The sequence below is a fragment of the Gossypium arboreum genome, chromosome 5, assembly GCF_025698485.1.
Source record: "Gossypium arboreum isolate Shixiya-1 chromosome 5, ASM2569848v2, whole genome shotgun sequence".
Lineage (NCBI taxonomy): Eukaryota > Viridiplantae > Streptophyta > Magnoliopsida > Malvales > Malvaceae > Gossypium > Gossypium arboreum.
This window is the reverse complement of record NC_069074.1, coordinates 1,878,549-1,895,984: the sequence shown is the minus strand read 5'-3', so window position 1 is coordinate 1,895,984 and position 17,436 is coordinate 1,878,549. Positions and strand designations below refer to the sequence as shown.

Genomic DNA, 17,436 nt, shown 5'->3' with positions numbered 1-17,436 from the left:
GCCTTTGACCCCACTAAAAATTTCTGCAGTTCCTGACTTGGGTACCTACACTTTTTTATTTCATTATTCTTTTACACTGCAAAAATTATAAAAATAATTAAAATAATATTAATAAAACAAATTGGCTAATATTTTTGTTTATTTATTTCCAAGCATTGTAATTAAATTTTTACCATGTACGTACGGTTCAAAGTTGGATTCAATTAATCTAATACCTACTTTTTACCATTATGGTAATGTATAAATTTACTTAGCCCCCAAGAAGTAATCACACAAATTCAAGAGCTGCAATATATATTCCATAAAAGGAAATTTTGCTCTTTAATTGCTGCTTAATTAATTTACAACACTGTCTTTCCTTTTATTTATATTTTTGGCCAACTAGCTGCTTCTTTTCTTACCAGTCCCTTGATTCTCACCTTTTTTTTTTCTTTTTTTTTTTGCAACGACAGACACATTTGACTTTTCTTTACAAACGTTAAAATTAATGTCGGAAATTACCATTCATCCTAGAAAATTCTGTCCGTTTATCGAACTCCTCAGATTCTCAAAACTTTTTTTTTTAAAATTAAAAAAGGTTTTTAAGTTTTAACCGCAGTTATTTTTTTCTATTTTAATTAATAAATCAATAATAAGTTGATATGTTTTTTACCATAATTTATCGGCTTTTCCTTCTATAAATTCCCATCTCCACTCCAGCTTCTTCCATTGTATTCTCCATTGCGTTAAACCCCTCCATTCATTATTTACGTTAAGGTGCTCTTTTGTTTCTCCCTTCTTTCTTTTTTTCCTTCTTTTCTTTAGTTTAGTGTAGTTTTAATATTTGATCCTCTGTTCTTTTTTTAGCTTTAGTTCATTGATCTATAGCTAAACTTTGAACCTTTTTTCTGATGAAGAAATTCACTTCATTCCCATGTTGCTCTTCTTATTTGTCCTTCTGGGGTTCTGTTTTTCTGCCCATTTTGCTACCCGAATTTCTATAGTGAAAGAACTAAAAGTCTGTCAAAATTAAAACCATGCTTTCTTGTTGAACAGGGTCGTTTCTCTGCCCAAATTTCTGTAGAAAAAACAGTGCCATATGATCCACTTAGAATCCTGGTTTTGAGGATTTTCCCTTGAACTGCATTAAGATTTCATTTTCTCTTTTTTACTTAAATGACTAAATTTACTAGAATAAAGGACTGGATCTCATAATATTCTGTTTCAAAACTTGGTTAAACAAGAAACAGTGTTTGATTAAAGATTAAAGATATTCCATGTGGTTGGTGGATTTGGGAAAATTTTGAAGCCTTGTCGAATTATGTTGGTTTTGATCATTTGGATAATCTCTCCATCCTTCCTTTGTTCACACTGACTCTGTTTTTAAGCTCTGTTTTCTTTTTTTCTTTTTTTTCCTTTTTACAGTTCAAAGAAATGGCTGATCGTGTGATCACTCGCGTCCACAGTCTCCGTGAGCGTTTGGATGAGACCCTTCTTGCTCACAGGAACGAGATTTTGGCCTTGCTCTCAAGGTAATTCGAATCTGACCCATCAATGACTGTTGCCCTGCATGGTGTTTTTCTTTTGAGATGTTTACATTTTGTTTATAAAATTGTTGGTTTTTTTTTGTAGGATCGAGGGCAAAGGAAAAGGAATTCTGCAACACCATCAAATTATTCTAGAGTTTGAAGCTATCCCTGAAGAGAACAGAAAGAAGCTCGCTAATGGTGCATTTTTTGAAGTATTGAAGGCTAGTCAGGTATAAGGAAAACCCATTTTATCCATTTCTTTTTTCATTATTTTGGGGGATTACAAGGTGTTGATTTTAGGGTCATTTTTGTGGTTATAGGAAGCGATCGTGTTGCCTCCATGGGTTGCACTTGCTGTTCGTCCAAGGCCTGGTGTTTGGGAGTACATTAGAGTGAATGTTCACGCCCTTGTTGTTGAGGAACTCACTGTTGCTGAGTATCTCCACTTCAAGGAAGAGCTTGTTGATGGAAGGTAACTATATGATCTGTTTGTATATGTATATTTGAGTTCATCTGATCTGTTGGTTGGTTTTTAACAATGTTTCTTTGCATTATTTGTAGTTCAAATGGAAACTTTGTTTTGGAATTGGATTTTGAGCCCTTCAACTCATCATTCCCCCGCCCAACTCTTTCAAAATCCATTGGTAATGGTGTGGAGTTCCTAAATCGTCACCTTTCGGCAAAATTGTTCCATGACAAGGAGAGCATGCACCCTTTGCTCGAATTCCTCAGAGTCCATTGTCACAAGGGCAAGGTATGCCTCATTTGCTTTTATTGCAAAAAAAATCTGTCAGAATTTGTCAGTGGATAGATCAGACAGATTTCTTGCATGCTGATACTAAGATTTACTAGATTCGTAGTACTGTCTGTTTTTTTTTCTGGATTTAAAATGCTGAGTTGTTCTTTTTGCAGAACATGATGTTGAATGACAGAATTCAGAACTTGAATGCTCTTCAACATGTTTTGAGGAAAGCAGAGGAGTATCTTGGTACCCTACCTCCTGAGACACCATGTGCTGAATTCGAACACCGGTTCCAGGAAATCGGTTTGGAAAGAGGTTGGGGTGACACCGCAGAACGCGTGCTCGAGATGATCCAACTCCTTTTGGATCTTCTTGAGGCACCTGATCCTTGCACCCTTGAGAAGTTCCTTGGGAGAATCCCCATGGTGTTCAATGTTGTGATTCTCACTCCCCACGGATACTTCGCTCAAGACAATGTTTTGGGGTATCCCGACACCGGTGGCCAGGTTGTTTACATCTTGGATCAAGTCCGAGCTTTGGAGAATGAGATGCTCCTCCGTATAAAGCAACAAGGACTCAACATCACCCCTCGAATCCTCATTGTGAGACTGCTAGTAGTTTTAATCCTTCCTTTCGGCTTTTTACTATTTTGTATGCTCATATCTCTGTTTCCTCTTTCAGATTTCTAGACTTCTTCCTGATGCTGTCGGAACAACATGCGGTCAACGACTTGAGAAAGTATACGGAACAGAGCACTCGGATATTCTTCGAGTACCCTTCAGAACAGAAAAGGGAATTGTTCGTAAATGGATCTCAAGATTTGAAGTCTGGCCATACTTGGAAACCTACACAGAGGTGAAACTCATGAGCCATTGATTCATTTTGTATGACGGTAGATCACATTAGTTTTATTTACGAGTAAATATGTTTGTTTCATAGGATGTTGCTCATGAAATCTCCAAAGAGTTGCAAGGCAAGCCAGATCTGATCATCGGAAACTACAGCGACGGCAATATCGTCGCCTCCTTGCTCGCACATAAATTAGGTGTCACACAGGTTTGTTAGAAACTAATTTGCCGGATCTTGTATCTTCTCGTATATTCGGTCGGGTCGGATTACCTTACAATGACTTGGTTTTTCACCCTTGTGTAGTGCACCATCGCCCATGCTTTGGAGAAGACAAAATATCCAGATTCAGATATCTATTGGAAGAAGCTTGAAGACAAATACCATTTCTCTTGCCAATTTACAGCTGATCTTTTTGCAATGAACCATACAGATTTCATCATCACCAGTACTTTCCAGGAAATTGCAGGAAGGTAATAAATAGATGATTTAATTCTCAGTACTTGAGATATTTTATTAATGCTCGGCGGATAATGAAGATCATTAACATTAATAAAATTCTCAAATGGTTTTCAGCAAGGACACTGTTGGTCAATACGAGAGCCACACTGCTTTCACTCTTCCTGGTCTCTACCGTGTTGTACATGGTATCGATGTGTTTGATCCCAAATTCAACATTGTTTCCCCTGGTGCTGATATGGAGATATACTTCCCTTACACCGAAGAGAAGCGGAGGTTGAAGCATTTCCATCCTGAGATCGAAGACCTTCTTTACAGCAAAGTTGAGAATGAAGAACACTTGTAAGTGCAAGCTTTTTTATATGTTTTAGCAGAATCCGATTGTGGGAACATATCCCGTCTGAATTAATGATTTGTCCCTGATTTTCCTACAGATGTGTGCTCAATGACCGCAACAAGCCAATTCTGTTCACAATGGCAAGGCTTGATCGTGTCAAGAACTTAACCGGACTCGTCGAGTGGTACGGCAAGAACGCAAAGTTGCGTGAGTTGGCTAACCTCGTAGTTGTAGGTGGTGATAGGCGAAAGGAATCTAAAGATTTGGAAGAGAAGGCTGAAATGAAGAAAATGTTTGAGCTGATCGACAAGTACAACTTGAACGGCCAATTCAGATGGATATCATCTCAAATGAACAGAATCCGAAATGGTGAACTTTACCGATACATTTGCGACACGAAAGGTGCCTTTGTACAGCCTGCATTGTATGAAGCCTTTGGATTGACAGTTGTGGAGGCAATGACTTGCGGTTTGCCAACATTCGCAACCTGTAACGGTGGACCAGCTGAGATTATTGTCCATGGGAAATCTGGTTTCAACATTGATCCTTACCATGGTGATCAAGCTGCTGACATACTCGTCGATTTCTTTGAAAAGTGTAAGAAAGATCCATCTCACTGGGATAAGATCTCCCAAGGAGGCTTGAAACGTATAGAGGAGAAGTAAGCTCTCACACACACACAATAAAGAAAAAACCATTTTCCACTTGGGTTTATATTGTTTAGTATTTGTTGTAACGATTATAAATTGTCTGAATCAGGTATACATGGAAGATTTACTCGGAGAGACTATTGACCCTGACAGGAGTGTATGGATTCTGGAAGCATGTTTCCAACCTTGAACGCCGTGAGAGTCGTCGTTACCTTGAGATGTTTTATGCTCTTAAGTACCGTAAGCTGGTAATTCACATGGTCACATCCCCATTCTGTATAAATGTCCTTTATTTGGCTTTAATTACATTGTTGGTGATTTGTAAAATGCAGGCTGAATCAGTTCCATTGGCAGAGGAGTAAATTGAAGCTGTTAAATAACATTGGGCCGGTTTTTCTTGGAGAATAATATTCTGTTTTGTAATTTCAATTGGAGAAGCTCCTTTGTATTTCATCTTGTCTTTTCCTTTTCCTTTTTTCGCCGGCATTGTTTGAACATGGGGTTGTGCGCCCGTCAATTCCAGTTAAATATGGTGACTTTTGTTTTTCAAGTTCCTATCTTTTTTATTTTTATTTTTTTAAACGCTTATAGCCATTAGCGATGCTTTCAGATGTACAAATAAAAAAATAAAAAAATTGAGTATTTCTAAATAACGTACATTTGTATCATCACGAGTGAGGTCAGCTTCAATCAAACAGTAATTTAAGTGAACAAGTGGATGGACAAAAGCTTTTACTAATCATTTTGTTTAAAGAAACTGGGGAATCTAAATTTGATTTTTGACTTGTTCTCCTATGCGTTTGGCAATTAGGTAACGCAAACCCACAATAATAATTGTCTATGAGCATGGCATATAATATGCTAATGCTGGCTCTCTTTGGGCGGCATGGATAAAAGCATATTTGTTCTTGCTGCGAGGAAATATTGAAAACTTGCCGTTGCAACATTTTTCATGGCATTTGACTGGTACTTGTTCATTGCAAATGGAAATCTTTAAGGCCACCATGGAATGGGTTTATTTATTTGATATGGCAGGAAAGGAATAATATGATCCATGGTAAAAGTCCCAGGCAATTTCAAAATTTATTTGTTCAGCTAAAAACATTGATTAGAGATAGAATGATTGATAGTAAAATAGTTGTAAATTCTCAAAACCACAAAACCAACTAACAATTTTGTTGTCGAGAATAGAGATTAGGAGAGATGACTCTGTAATCAGATTTGATATGTAACAACAGTTTAATTTCTCTATTCATACCAACAGTTTATTTTTTTCTCAAAAATGAAAAATCCGGTTATGAACTTCATGACACACTCAAAAGATTTGACCTTTCAAAACTCACTAACTGTACACTGCTATCATACCTATGCTTCACTTCCTCTCCTCACATGCATTTACAAATATTTACCTAAAATACAAAAACTAGGCAGGCACCATTACACAAAACTATGACCCAAAAATGCAAAGCACTTTGTGGCTAAGGCTGCTGCTGCTATTCTAACCCTACAATTCTTCTTTGAGGTTCTTGTGCTCTAGAGGTTGTCTTGGATATACAATAGTTGCCAACAATAAAGCAAATGCAACACCCACTACTCCACTAAATGGTTGAAAGGGGTAAGCTTCAGTTACCCACAGAGGATGGTTGGCCTTATAAATTAGGAACCCACTCGTTTGTAGAACAAAACTTGAAGCCATTATTCCAGTCCGCAACCCAATTGGAACCGAGAGGCTGCCCTCATTTCTTTGCCGAATGCCTGATAGAGCTAATGATAAAAGCCATAACCCTGGTATCGCCATTAGAGACCTACAATTTCATTGAACCACAGTATTGGCGATTGTTAGCATTGACCTTTTCTTTTTCTTTTCAAAAATTAAATTTACAGATCTATACAATGTAATTGCACCAAAAGAATACATCATAATGGAAAAAAAGCGGAAACGAATTGCAAGAGAGAAAGATAATGTCACCTCTGGAACAAAGAAAATGCAAGTCCTGATATAATAATTCCACAATGATAGCCAAAATCTGCAGCAATTTCATCAGGTAGCCATGACCTAAAAACCAGTTCTTCAACAAGCACAATGCCAGTTGCAGTAGCAATTCCTCGAACAGCAAACACAAGCAGTTTCCCATAAACTTTGAGCCTAGCCAATAAGTCCAAAGAGGATGGAAGAGGATTTGAAGGCCAAGACCAACTGACACAGCCAAGCAAAGAATTTACAGATTGTATTGACACTACGAGTATGACTCCTCCAATCAAGCCCATGATAAGACCTTTGATCTGCAAGCAATAATATAGATATTAACTCACTCTATCCATTACAATAGCAGCTGATATCCATTAAAGATAGGATTTCTTCTCAGAATCAAACCCCTAGTCGACCAAGCACGGAAAAGCAACAACCTCGAAGATATAAACCAACATGCATTGTAAGAATCAGAAGCTAACATAAGAGATAGATATCAATAACCCTTCAACTAGATTTTTCCTTTTTCCCAATAAAAAGTTTAAGCAAGAATCCATACCGTTGATGATGTCAACTCCAGTCCATACTGCTCATGTGGATTTTGATAGCCACGTATTCTTTTACCCCATAACATGACAAGTATCATGAGAGCAACATAAAAGCCAAGAATCGAAACAAGTTCAGCAAACTTGGCGGAGTTTTTGGTCCAGCTCTGCACAAGAGCTGGAAGCAATGGAACAATAACTGGTGACCACAAAACAAGAACCATGCTGACAAAGCCAAGAATCCTTTGGAAAGAAAAAGCAAGACACGAGGAAAAGAACAACATTAGTACAACAGGAGATATAAATCAGGAATGTCAAACATGTATGGCGACTTTTAAAAGTTCTAAAACATTTAGCATAAGCCTCAACAAAATTGATCCAAGTTATTCTTAATTATAAATCGAAATCAAATGCGTAGAAAGAGAAAGTTGGGAGGGTTAAAGCAAAGGTGGTCGGGAAGGTTGCCAGCCACTTTATACCTTTGGTATAAGGGGCGTTCAGCTATATGCAGAAATGTGATAAGCCTATCTGTTAGACTCATTGCACCACGTATACCACCCCAAAGCAAAGCAATTTTACCAACTAGCCTCAACACACCCCCTTTGTCCCAAATCTGCTAACATAGCAACCAATCTGCTGACAAAGACAAGTGTAAGTAGAGTTCCGAAGAAAACAAAACAAACAGACAACTTCAAATACAACAGAAACGTATATCAGGCATATGATAAGACCTTTCTTGATCCAATTCACCATCCTCCTTCATAGGCACAACAGGACCAGCAACTGACAAGGCTTTCTCAGCAAGACTAGTGACCATGTTAATTTGGTGTTTGTCAGCTACTGCTCCCTCAGGAATTCCAGGCTCCTTATGTTGATGGCCTTTCTCCTTGAAGATCCTGGATGAACTTTCTGCAGTTTCATTTTCTTCAAGTGGTTCCTTTGCATTTTATAGAGCAGCAAGAATGAGAACAATACAGTCAGGATAAAAAAGAGGAAGGCACAATCAACATGCATGACATATAACAATTAAAGTTTAAAAGGATGAAATAAAAACCTCTTAAAATGAGTCAGCATTTCTTTGGATGCTCTTGGTACCAGATTGGTCAAAGACTAGAATAGGTTTTTACCATTTTGGTGATGTTCCTAAAACTAGTACTAGTTATGGAACCAATCAAGATTCAAAAGGTTCTTTGGGAAAATAATAGATAGAAGTAATTAAATAAAAATAAAATATTAAGCATGATTTCTATGTATTTGTATGTAAAAGGTAACAACAAAATTCAATAGAAGTATGGAACACCTTGCCGATAATAATATAGTTGAAGACCTTTTTTACTTTAAATGTAGCTTAAACTTATAGCAACAAAACAAGGATACCCCTGACAAACAAGGCTTCTGCAGGTGGTTTAAGCCAACAAAAACATAGAAAAGCTAGTATAAAAATTCTAAAGAAATTGACTATTACCTTGTCTGGCAGTGGCGCTAGCAAAGCCGATGCTCCTAGAGCAGCTGTAACAGCACCAACCATGACATCATCCTTGTTTAGGGTTTTCAAACCAGTTTCTACCACTTCTTTGCTACTAGGGCTATGCTAAGTACCATTTTGACTAGTTTCATAAACTGGTGATTGATCAATATTTCCAGTCCGCAACCCAATTGGAACCGAGAGGCTGCCCTCATTTCTTTGCCGAATGCCTGATAGAGCTAATGATAAAAGCCATAACCCTGGTATCGCCATTAGAGACCTACAATTTCATTGAACCACAGTATTGGCGATTGTTAGCATTGACCTTTTCTTTTTCTTTTCAAAATTAAATTTACAGATCTATACAATGTAATTGCACCAAAAGAATACATCATAATGGAAAAAAGCGGAAACGAATTGCAAGAGAGAAAGATAATGTCACCTCTGGAACAAAGAAAATGCAAGTCCTGATATAATAATTCCACAATGATAGCCAAAATCTGCAGCAATTTCATCAGGTAGCCATGACCTAAAACCAGTTCTTCAACAAGCACAATGCCAGTTGCAGTAGCAATTCCTCGAACAGCAAACACAAGCAGTTTCCCATAAACTTTGAGCCTAGCCAATAAGTCCAAAGAGGATGGAAGAGGATTTGAAGGCCAAGACCAACTGACACAGCCAAGCAAAGAATTTACAGATTGTATTGACACTACGAGTATGACTCCTCCAATCAAGCCCATGATAAGACCTTTGATCTGCAAGCAATAATATAGATATTAACTCACTCTATCCATTACAATAGCAGCTGATATCCATTAAAGATAGGATTTCTTCTCAGAATCAAACCCCTAGTCGACCAAGCACGGAAAAGCAACAACCTCGAAGATATAAACCAACATGCATTGTAAGAATCAGAAGCTAACATAAGAGATAGATATCAATAACCCTTCAACTAGATTTTTCCTTTTTCCCAATAAAAAGTTTAAGCAAGAATCCATACCGTTGATGATGTCAACTCCAGTCCATACTGCTCATGTGGATTTTGATAGCCACGTATTCTTTTACCCCATAACATGACAAGTATCATGAGAGCAACATAAAAGCCAAGAATCGAAACAAGTTCAGCAAACTTGGCGGGAGTTTTTTTGGTCCAGCTCTGCACAAGAGCTGGAAGCAATGGAACAATAACTGGTGACCACAAAACAAGAACCATGCTGACAAAGCCAAGAATCCTTTGGAAAGAAAAAGCAAGACACGAGGAAAAGAACAACATTAGTACAACAGGAGATATAAATCAGGAATGTCAAACATGTATGGCGACTTTTAAAAAGTTCTAAAACATTTAGCATAAGCCTCAACAAAATTGATCCAAGTTATTCTTAATTATAAATCGAAATCAAATGCGTAGAAAGAGAAAGTTGGGAGGGTTAAAGCAAAGGTGGTCGGGAAGGTTGCCAGCCACTTTATACCTTTGGTATAAGGGGCGTTCAGCTATATGCAGAAATGTGATAAGCCTATCTGTTAGACTCATTGCACCACGTATACCACCCCAAAGCAAAGCAATTTTACCAACTAGCCTCAACACACCGCCCCTTTGTCCCAAATCTGCTAACATAGCAACCAATCTGCTGACAAAGACAAGTGTAAGTAGAGTTCCGAAGAAAACAAAACAAACAGACAACTTCAAATACAACAGAAACGTATATCAGGCATATGATAAGACCTTTCTTGATCCAATTCACCATCCTCCTTCATAGGCACAACAGGACCAGCAACTGACAAGGCTTTCTCAGCAAGACTAGTGACCATGTTAATTTGGTGTTTGTCAGCTACTGCTCCCTCAGGAATTCCAGGCTCCTTATGTTGATGGCCTTTCTCCTTGAAGATCCTGGATGAACTTTCTGCAGTTTCATTTTCTTCAAGTGGTTCCTTTGCATTTTATAGAGCAGCAAGAATGAGAACAATACAGTCAGGATAAAAAAGAGGAAGGCACAATCAACATGCATGACATATAACAATTAAAGTTTAAAAGGATGAAATAAAAACCTCTTAAAATGAGTCAGCATTTCTTTGGATGCTCTTGGTACCAGATTGGTCAAAGACTAGAATAGGTTTTTACCATTTTGGTGATGTTCCTAAAACTAGTACTAGTTATGGAACCAATCAAGATTCAAAAGGTTCTTTGGGAAAATAATAGATAGAAGTAATTAAATAAAAATAAAATATTAAGCATGATTTCTATGTATTTGTATGTAAAAGGTAACAACAAAATTCAATAGAAGTATGGAACACCTTGCCGATAATAATATAGTTGAAGACCTTTTTTACTTTAAATGTAGCTTAAACTTATAGCAACAAAACAAGGATACCCCTGACAAACAAGGCTTCTGCAGGTGGTTTAAGCCAACAAAAAACATAGAAAAGCTAGTATAAAAAATTCTAAAGAAATTGACTATTACCTTGTCTGGCAGTGGCGCTAGCAAAGCCGATGCTCCTAGAGCAGCTGTAACAGCACCAACCATGACATCATCCTTGTTTAGGGTTTTCAAACCAGTTTCTACCACTTCTTTGCTACTAGGGCTATGCGAAGTACCATTTTGACTAGTTTCATAAACTGGTGATTGATCAATATCGATTATACTAGTTTTCCCATGATTCTTTTCCCTAGATACCTGGGTTTCATCAGCAGGTTTAACTTCACTTATATACTCATCATGAACCGTAGATAGATCAAAATACTTTCTCAGACCAGCTAAGCTAGATCCTATAATAACACCAACTGGCAGCACTCTCCTTAGATAACTTGTGCTCTGAATAGCAGATGAAATAGCCCTGACAACATTCTCTCCATTAACAGTTCCGGCTTTTTCTGAGGAATTGTCAATAACATACTCTTTGCCCTCAAAATCATTAGGCTCCTTATAATCTCCAATGGACAGAGAAACTGCAGTTGCAACTGTTTCAATATCCATAGCAAGTTGAGATTCCATTTCTTCCATGTCAGATGCACTTAGCCTGCGATCAACTTCCACCCTCAAAGAATCCAATATAGTGACTTTTACAAGCTGCATCAATTCCTCTAATCCCTTACCATCCTTTCTAGAATATCCATTTGTATTGTCTATGGTCTCAAACTCTCCAAAAGGGTTGTGCTGTCTTTCAGTATCTAATATCACATATGATGGTTCGATGTAATTTTTGATTTTGCTAACTCCAGCAGCTGGAGCCTCAGGCTCTCTGCTATGAGTTGTAACATCACCAGCAGAATCTCCATTCTCTCCTGGTTGTTCCAAGAGCATCCACTGACCTTCTTCTGGAAAGTAGTCAAACAATAAAGCAGTAGTCGTATCTACATCTAGTGGTTTGGTAGTTTGTTTTGAAAGCAAATATCTCTGGAAGTACTCACTATGAAGAAAGTCCTCATATTGACTTGCATTTATATACGAGGGAGTGCTATTTATGGGTCTATATGAATAATCAGCCACCATTTTACAACCAACTATATGATCATTGTTTATTGGCAAATCCAAACTATTGCCAACAATTTGTTCCTGAGAATCATCACTACCATTCCCCTCTGATGAAGCAGGACTTTCTGGGGACTCCTCCTCCAGCCGTTCACTTGTTGAGTCATCCCCTAAGTCTGAACTATTACCATGATCATTATGAATGGGAGGATCATGCAACCTATCAGAAATCATACTCTGGTTATCTTTACTGCCTTCGGTTTCTCTCAATTTGTTATCATTTTCACTGCCCTCTTTTTTTCCAAATGTACCTTGTGTCTCAGGAACAGAATTGGTATTATCAGTCCTAAGCTCACGTCCATCATGAGAACCATTTTCTTCTTTTTCTTCCTCAAATTGAGTAATCATATTTTCTAACACACCAAACACACTGTTAACAGCTACTTGGGTGGAATCATCCATCCCTGTCAGAGCATCTAATGCTTGAGAAACATTGAAGGTTGGAGCATTGGAATCAGTGACGGTAGACTTATTTTGATCGGGTGGATGTTGCAGATCTTTTTTCCGATTATCATTCCTTTCACTTTCCTCTGGCTGGGCTTCAGAAGATCCTGATGGTGCCGCATTATTTTCATCAGTCAAAGAATCCACGACTTTTTCTTCCTTTTGCCGGGGTCTATTATTATACTTCATTTCAACTCGATCTACTCCACCATCTGGGTCTGCTTTGGACTCAACAATTTCGTCTGTGCTACCTTCCTTTTCATCTTGGGTAGTCAAATTAACATTAGTTACTGATCCTGGTTCGATTGAGTCAGCATGTAGAGAAGCCTTTTCACTGTTGAGATCATCACTTTCATGAATTTTTCCCGTTTCACTTGCATCCTTCCTGACTGAAGAAGAAATATCACCTTGATCTCCACTTATTGATTGAGATTGACCTACATCATTGGAGCTTTGCATATTGTCTAACGGCCGAGATTCTGATCCCTGTCCAGCAGTAGCTTTCTCTGAGCCAACTTGATTGTTATCAGTCCCATCTGCCAAACCCTCAGTTCTTTTTATCTCATCTGTAGAATGAGCATCACTAACACTTTCGTGGACTTTTGATTTAAACCCTGATTGCATCTTGGGAATCCTCTCAATACCTTGTTTTAAGTTTGTGCCTTGAGAATGCATAATAACAGATACAGCTTCTGTGAGTTTTTCACGAACATCTTCTGGAACAGCATCTTGCAAGGCTTTCAAAAGCGTCTCACCTTGATTAACAGCAGCCAGGACCTGTATGTACATAGATTATTTAACACACTAAAGTTTATGTCACCAAATTCTTATTTTCAAATACCTAAAGTTCATGTTTCCAATTTCTTAAAGTCATGTCTGCTAAAAATTGATACTTAAAGAACCAAACATGCCACACCATAAAAATAATCAAAAAATGGAATAACATCATATAAGCTGAATTTCCACTGAAATACTTTTAAAAGGAAAACAAATATAGATACAAAAAAAAAACCAAGAGGAAAAAACATAAAACGATAAAAGAAAATCAAATATGAAAAGACCCCAAACATTTAAATTACTCGTTCAAGAAATATACTATATATCACAAAACATGTACAGTTGACATATTCCTTTCCGACAAGCACACACGCAGAGGAAGTCCTTTAGCATTAGCTTATCATATTGATTGTTCAAAGATGAATATGTATACACATTTTTAAACCCAGAATGATAATATATGTGAGATAAAAGAAACTGCAATGTTTATAAGCCCTACCTTCTGCTTCTCAGCTTCTTTCAAAGTTCCAGGCATGGTTACATCAAGCATATTCATAGCTACTTGTGCAGTTTGTAAAACTTGCCCTCTTTCACCATCTTCTAGTTCAGCTTCCTCTTTGGCCAACTCTGCTTCAAGAGGTTTGGACTGTGCTAACATATCATTGTGCACTCTATGCAATCCCTTCTCTTGAAGTTCCATGTCCTTGAGTGAATCTTGTCTGGACTGAAGGTGGATGCTAGGAGCTGTATCACCATCTTCTAACATGCCTCTTCTAGGACCAACGGAATAGCCATTTACAGAATTTAATCTGGAAAGATCCAAAAGCTTCTTAGTGTTTCCACCTTTACCAGTCAACCCACCTTCTGTGAAAGCGAAGCCTTTTGAAGGATTGATGGTGATGTCAACATCTTTTAGAAGAGGATGACGGCCCTTTAGAAGTCCAAGCTCTACCGCAGTAAGCCACTATATAAACCAAATGATACCAATGAAAAAAAATCAATAGCAATATTTATGGAGAAACTTTTTCTGGATCAAAGTCGAAGTTCCAAACCCTCAGATGAGAAGAGAGAAGATGAAAATATTACCTCAATAGTAAGATGATGGCACCACGATACCGTAGCTCTAGATGATGAACAAGAACAGAGGAGCAGGCTGGTAAAAGGATTTTCTGCAATCAAACCACGTGGAATGGAAAATAGTGGAACTGATCCACCATCATTCTGAAAAATAAAAAAGTTCAAAAGAAATTAGGTTTTCCTTCTAAATTTCCTCCTTCACAAGGGAGTTAGGTTCTGAACCAGTGTACACACATGCAGAGGACAGAAACAGGATAAGTACAAGCAATTTCAGGGCAAGTCCTAAAAGACATTTTCCCAATGAGAAGGCAAGATTATATAGCTAGGTTAGGTAGTTAGTTTTTAAAACAAGGTTAGAATGAAATTTGGGAGTTTACCACTGTCTTCAAGGAACTCTAGCTCAGCTCAGTGACTAGGGTTTAATGACACAAAGGAGATATTCAACCATAGCAGTTCTTATGTATGTGTTGCTTCGAACACAGATATACATACGTGTATAGCATGAAAGGAACAGTTTTCATACAAAATAAAGTTGTTTGGCTCTAAATACATCAGAAGAAAGAAAATTATTTGCTCAACATTTACCATTAAAGCAGGAAATTTTAATAATATCCATTTTCAGCAATTACACAAGAGTGTTTTTTCAAGTTGTAAAAGGTACCTGTATGTAAAGAACTGGAATCTTAACTTTGCCAACTAAGCTTCGTGAACTACATTTTGAGTAAAAGTCTTCTATGGCCTCAAAACCGTAAGAGACCATCGATATTGCCTTATCAAAGTCACGAACAGATTTGGCTGATAAAGCCTTTTCCACATCAAACCCTTTTGCTCGGCCTAGAAATAGTTCCTAGATCATTCATGGGTCAAATTAATTAGTATGGAATGATCAATGGATAATGAAGCATGCATAAACACTGAAGTGATTTTGAGTGAAAAGCTGCAATTTTTGAAGCAATCACCAACCTTATTAGATCGTAGAATATCTACAAGACCACCAGTGAGTTTTTCATTTAAAGCAATGTGATAAGGAGTCAATCTTGTAGCTTCCTCCAAGTCAAAAGGATTATCTATGCAAGTCGCAGCTGTCAAAGGTGTTTTCTCACCAGCTTCAGCCAAGTATTTTGTCAAGATGTTTGCGCCATATCCCCAGCCAACACCCATCAATGTGTTCCATGGTCTTGCCTTATTAACAAACTGTATAGCAGTTGAGATATCATCACTGTCAGCAGCTGTAAACAACCTACATAAATAAAGTCGTTCAGTAAAAATGGCCTTTCAAGAAACTTCAAGGAAAACCAAAACACCCAGCTTATATAAGATAATTCTTTTGGTCTAGAAGCCTAGCTGATAAACTGATCTGTGCTAAAACATATGATCTTCTCTAAGTAAATACTTCCCACTTACTTCACACGCATTACAAACATGTTATCAATGCCAATAAACGAAAGAAGTAATGAAATAAATGATGAAACCCTTTGGGTTACATGTTCTGCCTCACCAGACAATCTAAAACCTTGCAGAAAAGCTTGTATTGCCGTTTGTTCAGCTCTAATTTTATTGGTTACTGCTGTTTTCTCCCTAAACCGAATCACAATACTCACTAAACAAATAAATTTCACTTCAGAACTCAATAGCTTACCGAGGAGTGGTGAGTGGCGAGCTGGCGCAACCTCGAGGATTCATAACAACCGGAAAAAACCCACAAAAAACTGCCTCCTTAACAAACGCCTTCACCTTGTCGTCCATACTACCCTCCGCCGTTCCCGGAACCACCAAAACTGTCGTGTCCAATCCATGTTCCTCGCTCAAGTCTAACTTCGCCGGCCAATCAATTGAAATTACACCGCCATCCTCCGTGTTTATACAAAGTCTCTGGTATTCCAACTCATCCGGCTCCTCTCCCCTGATTCTACTCGCCTGTATCATCCTCCCGCTATTTAGCCTCACGAAATGCCTATCTTCTTTCACCAACCTCTCGTTCACATCCTCCATCAGCTCACTCCCTTCGAACGATATAGAAGGGCATCGAAGGATGACGAATCGATTAAACGGCGTCGGACTGGTGAACAAAATCCACTCTCCAATATCGCAGACATTGTTTTCACCTCCGGAAGCTAAATTCAGCCGCGACGATAAATAAAGAGCGACACCGGAAGTTAGACCCAAAACCGGCGTGAGAAGATCGAGCGAAGGAAGGTTCTGGAAAACGTTGTTATCGAAAGAGAAATTGAATTGGCTTTGGAGAGTGGGGTTTGAGCGGAAGAGCTTCAAACTGCGTCGTTTCCTGTAAACGCGAAATTCGCGGATTTGGAAAGGATTTTGAGGGGAGCAAAAGAAGAGGTTGTCGCAGCGGTTTGGCGTAAGACGGAGATTACTGTAACTGGAAGAGAAGCTCATTTATTACTATTTTTTCCTTCGGGAAGGGGAGGGGGAGGATGTGGTAGCGGTGGGGAAATGAAAATTGAGATTCGAGAAGCTTATATTAAAGATAGGACAAAGACCGGGGGGTGGGGGGGAAGAATGGCGAAAGAAAGTTCGAAAAAAGAGTGGATGGTGATGGTGATGGCGATGGAGTGGTGGAGGGTGGTGAGCGGTGAGTGGTGAGTGGTGAGGGGAGGCTCTACGGTTTTAGCCGCGAAATCAAGAAAACAACATATGGCGCCTGTTTACCGGTGAAGGATGATGGATCCCACATCGGTACTGTGGGTCCCGAAAAGAGCATTCTCTGACAAAAGAACTAAAATGAACCGTTACTAGAAAGTTTCGTAGTCGTCGTGTTCAAATGGTATAATTAATTGCAGCTGGTCTTCATCGGGCAATGGAAATTGGATCCTCTTAACCGCCTTCACTTTTACTAAAAGGCGGAAAGGCTTTCACCTAAATCTAAACGTTAGGCCTACAGAGGCTGACGGTGTTAGCCCATGTGATCTATTCATTTTCACGTTTGTTGTTGGAGATTGGAATATATGGCCCAAAAGTCCTTTTTGGACTTCACAGAAAAGTCTTTCCCTTCCTGAACTCAACATACAAACATACCGTTTAGAGGGGATTCAGGACACTAATGTTTGGACTACCTAACTCAAACATTTG

The 17,436-nt window shown here is 38.4% G+C and overlaps 2 protein-coding genes across 2 annotated transcripts; one reads left to right on the top strand and one right to left on the bottom strand.

Annotated features, from left to right (window-relative positions):
• Nucleotides 1-710: 710 nt before the first annotated feature.
• On the top strand, nucleotides 711-5,088 carry LOC108489178 (sucrose synthase). The gene is given in 13 exon segments (NM_001330054.1): nucleotides 711-756; nucleotides 1,405-1,511; nucleotides 1,612-1,738; nucleotides 1,829-1,980; nucleotides 2,070-2,262; nucleotides 2,421-2,852; nucleotides 2,932-3,105; nucleotides 3,190-3,306; nucleotides 3,403-3,569; nucleotides 3,673-3,897; nucleotides 3,990-4,553; nucleotides 4,652-4,790; nucleotides 4,875-5,088. Coding segments are annotated over 12 exon segments (2,418 nt in total). The 5' UTR covers nucleotides 711-756; nucleotides 1,405-1,413; the 3' UTR covers nucleotides 4,905-5,088.
• Nucleotides 5,089-8,697: 3,609 nt separating this feature from the next.
• LOC108489537 (uncharacterized) lies at nucleotides 8,698-17,192 on the bottom strand. The gene is made up of 11 exons (XM_053027836.1): nucleotides 15,986-17,192; nucleotides 15,310-15,586; nucleotides 15,008-15,193; nucleotides 14,356-14,490; nucleotides 13,769-14,233; nucleotides 10,981-13,269; nucleotides 10,245-10,450; nucleotides 9,991-10,146; nucleotides 9,522-9,753; nucleotides 8,964-9,276; nucleotides 8,698-8,801 (listed from the first exon to the last, which is right to left on the bottom strand). The coding sequence occupies exons 1-11, from the start codon at nucleotides 16,741-16,743 to the stop codon at nucleotides 8,794-8,796; spliced, it is 5,025 nt and encodes a 1,674-aa protein (XP_052883796.1). The 5' UTR covers nucleotides 16,744-17,192; the 3' UTR covers nucleotides 8,698-8,793.
• Between the last annotated feature and the right edge of the window lie 244 nt (nucleotides 17,193-17,436).

What these genes read in the sequence shown, in the direction of transcription:
- LOC108489537 (XM_053027836.1), bottom strand. Translation starts at nt 16,743, where the DNA reads ATGAGCTTCTCTTCCAGTTACAGTAATCTCCGTCTTACGCCAAACCGC. An exon ending in ATATTCTACGATCTAATAAG is followed by an intron (nt 15,194 to 15,309) that starts GTTGGTGATTGC and finishes TGAATGATCTAG; the next exon opens with GAACTATTTCTAGGCCGAGC. An exon ending in AAGAAGCTGAGAAGCAGAAG is followed by an intron (nt 13,270 to 13,768) that starts GTAGGGCTTATA and finishes ATGTACATACAG; the next exon opens with GTCCTGGCTGCTGTTAATCA.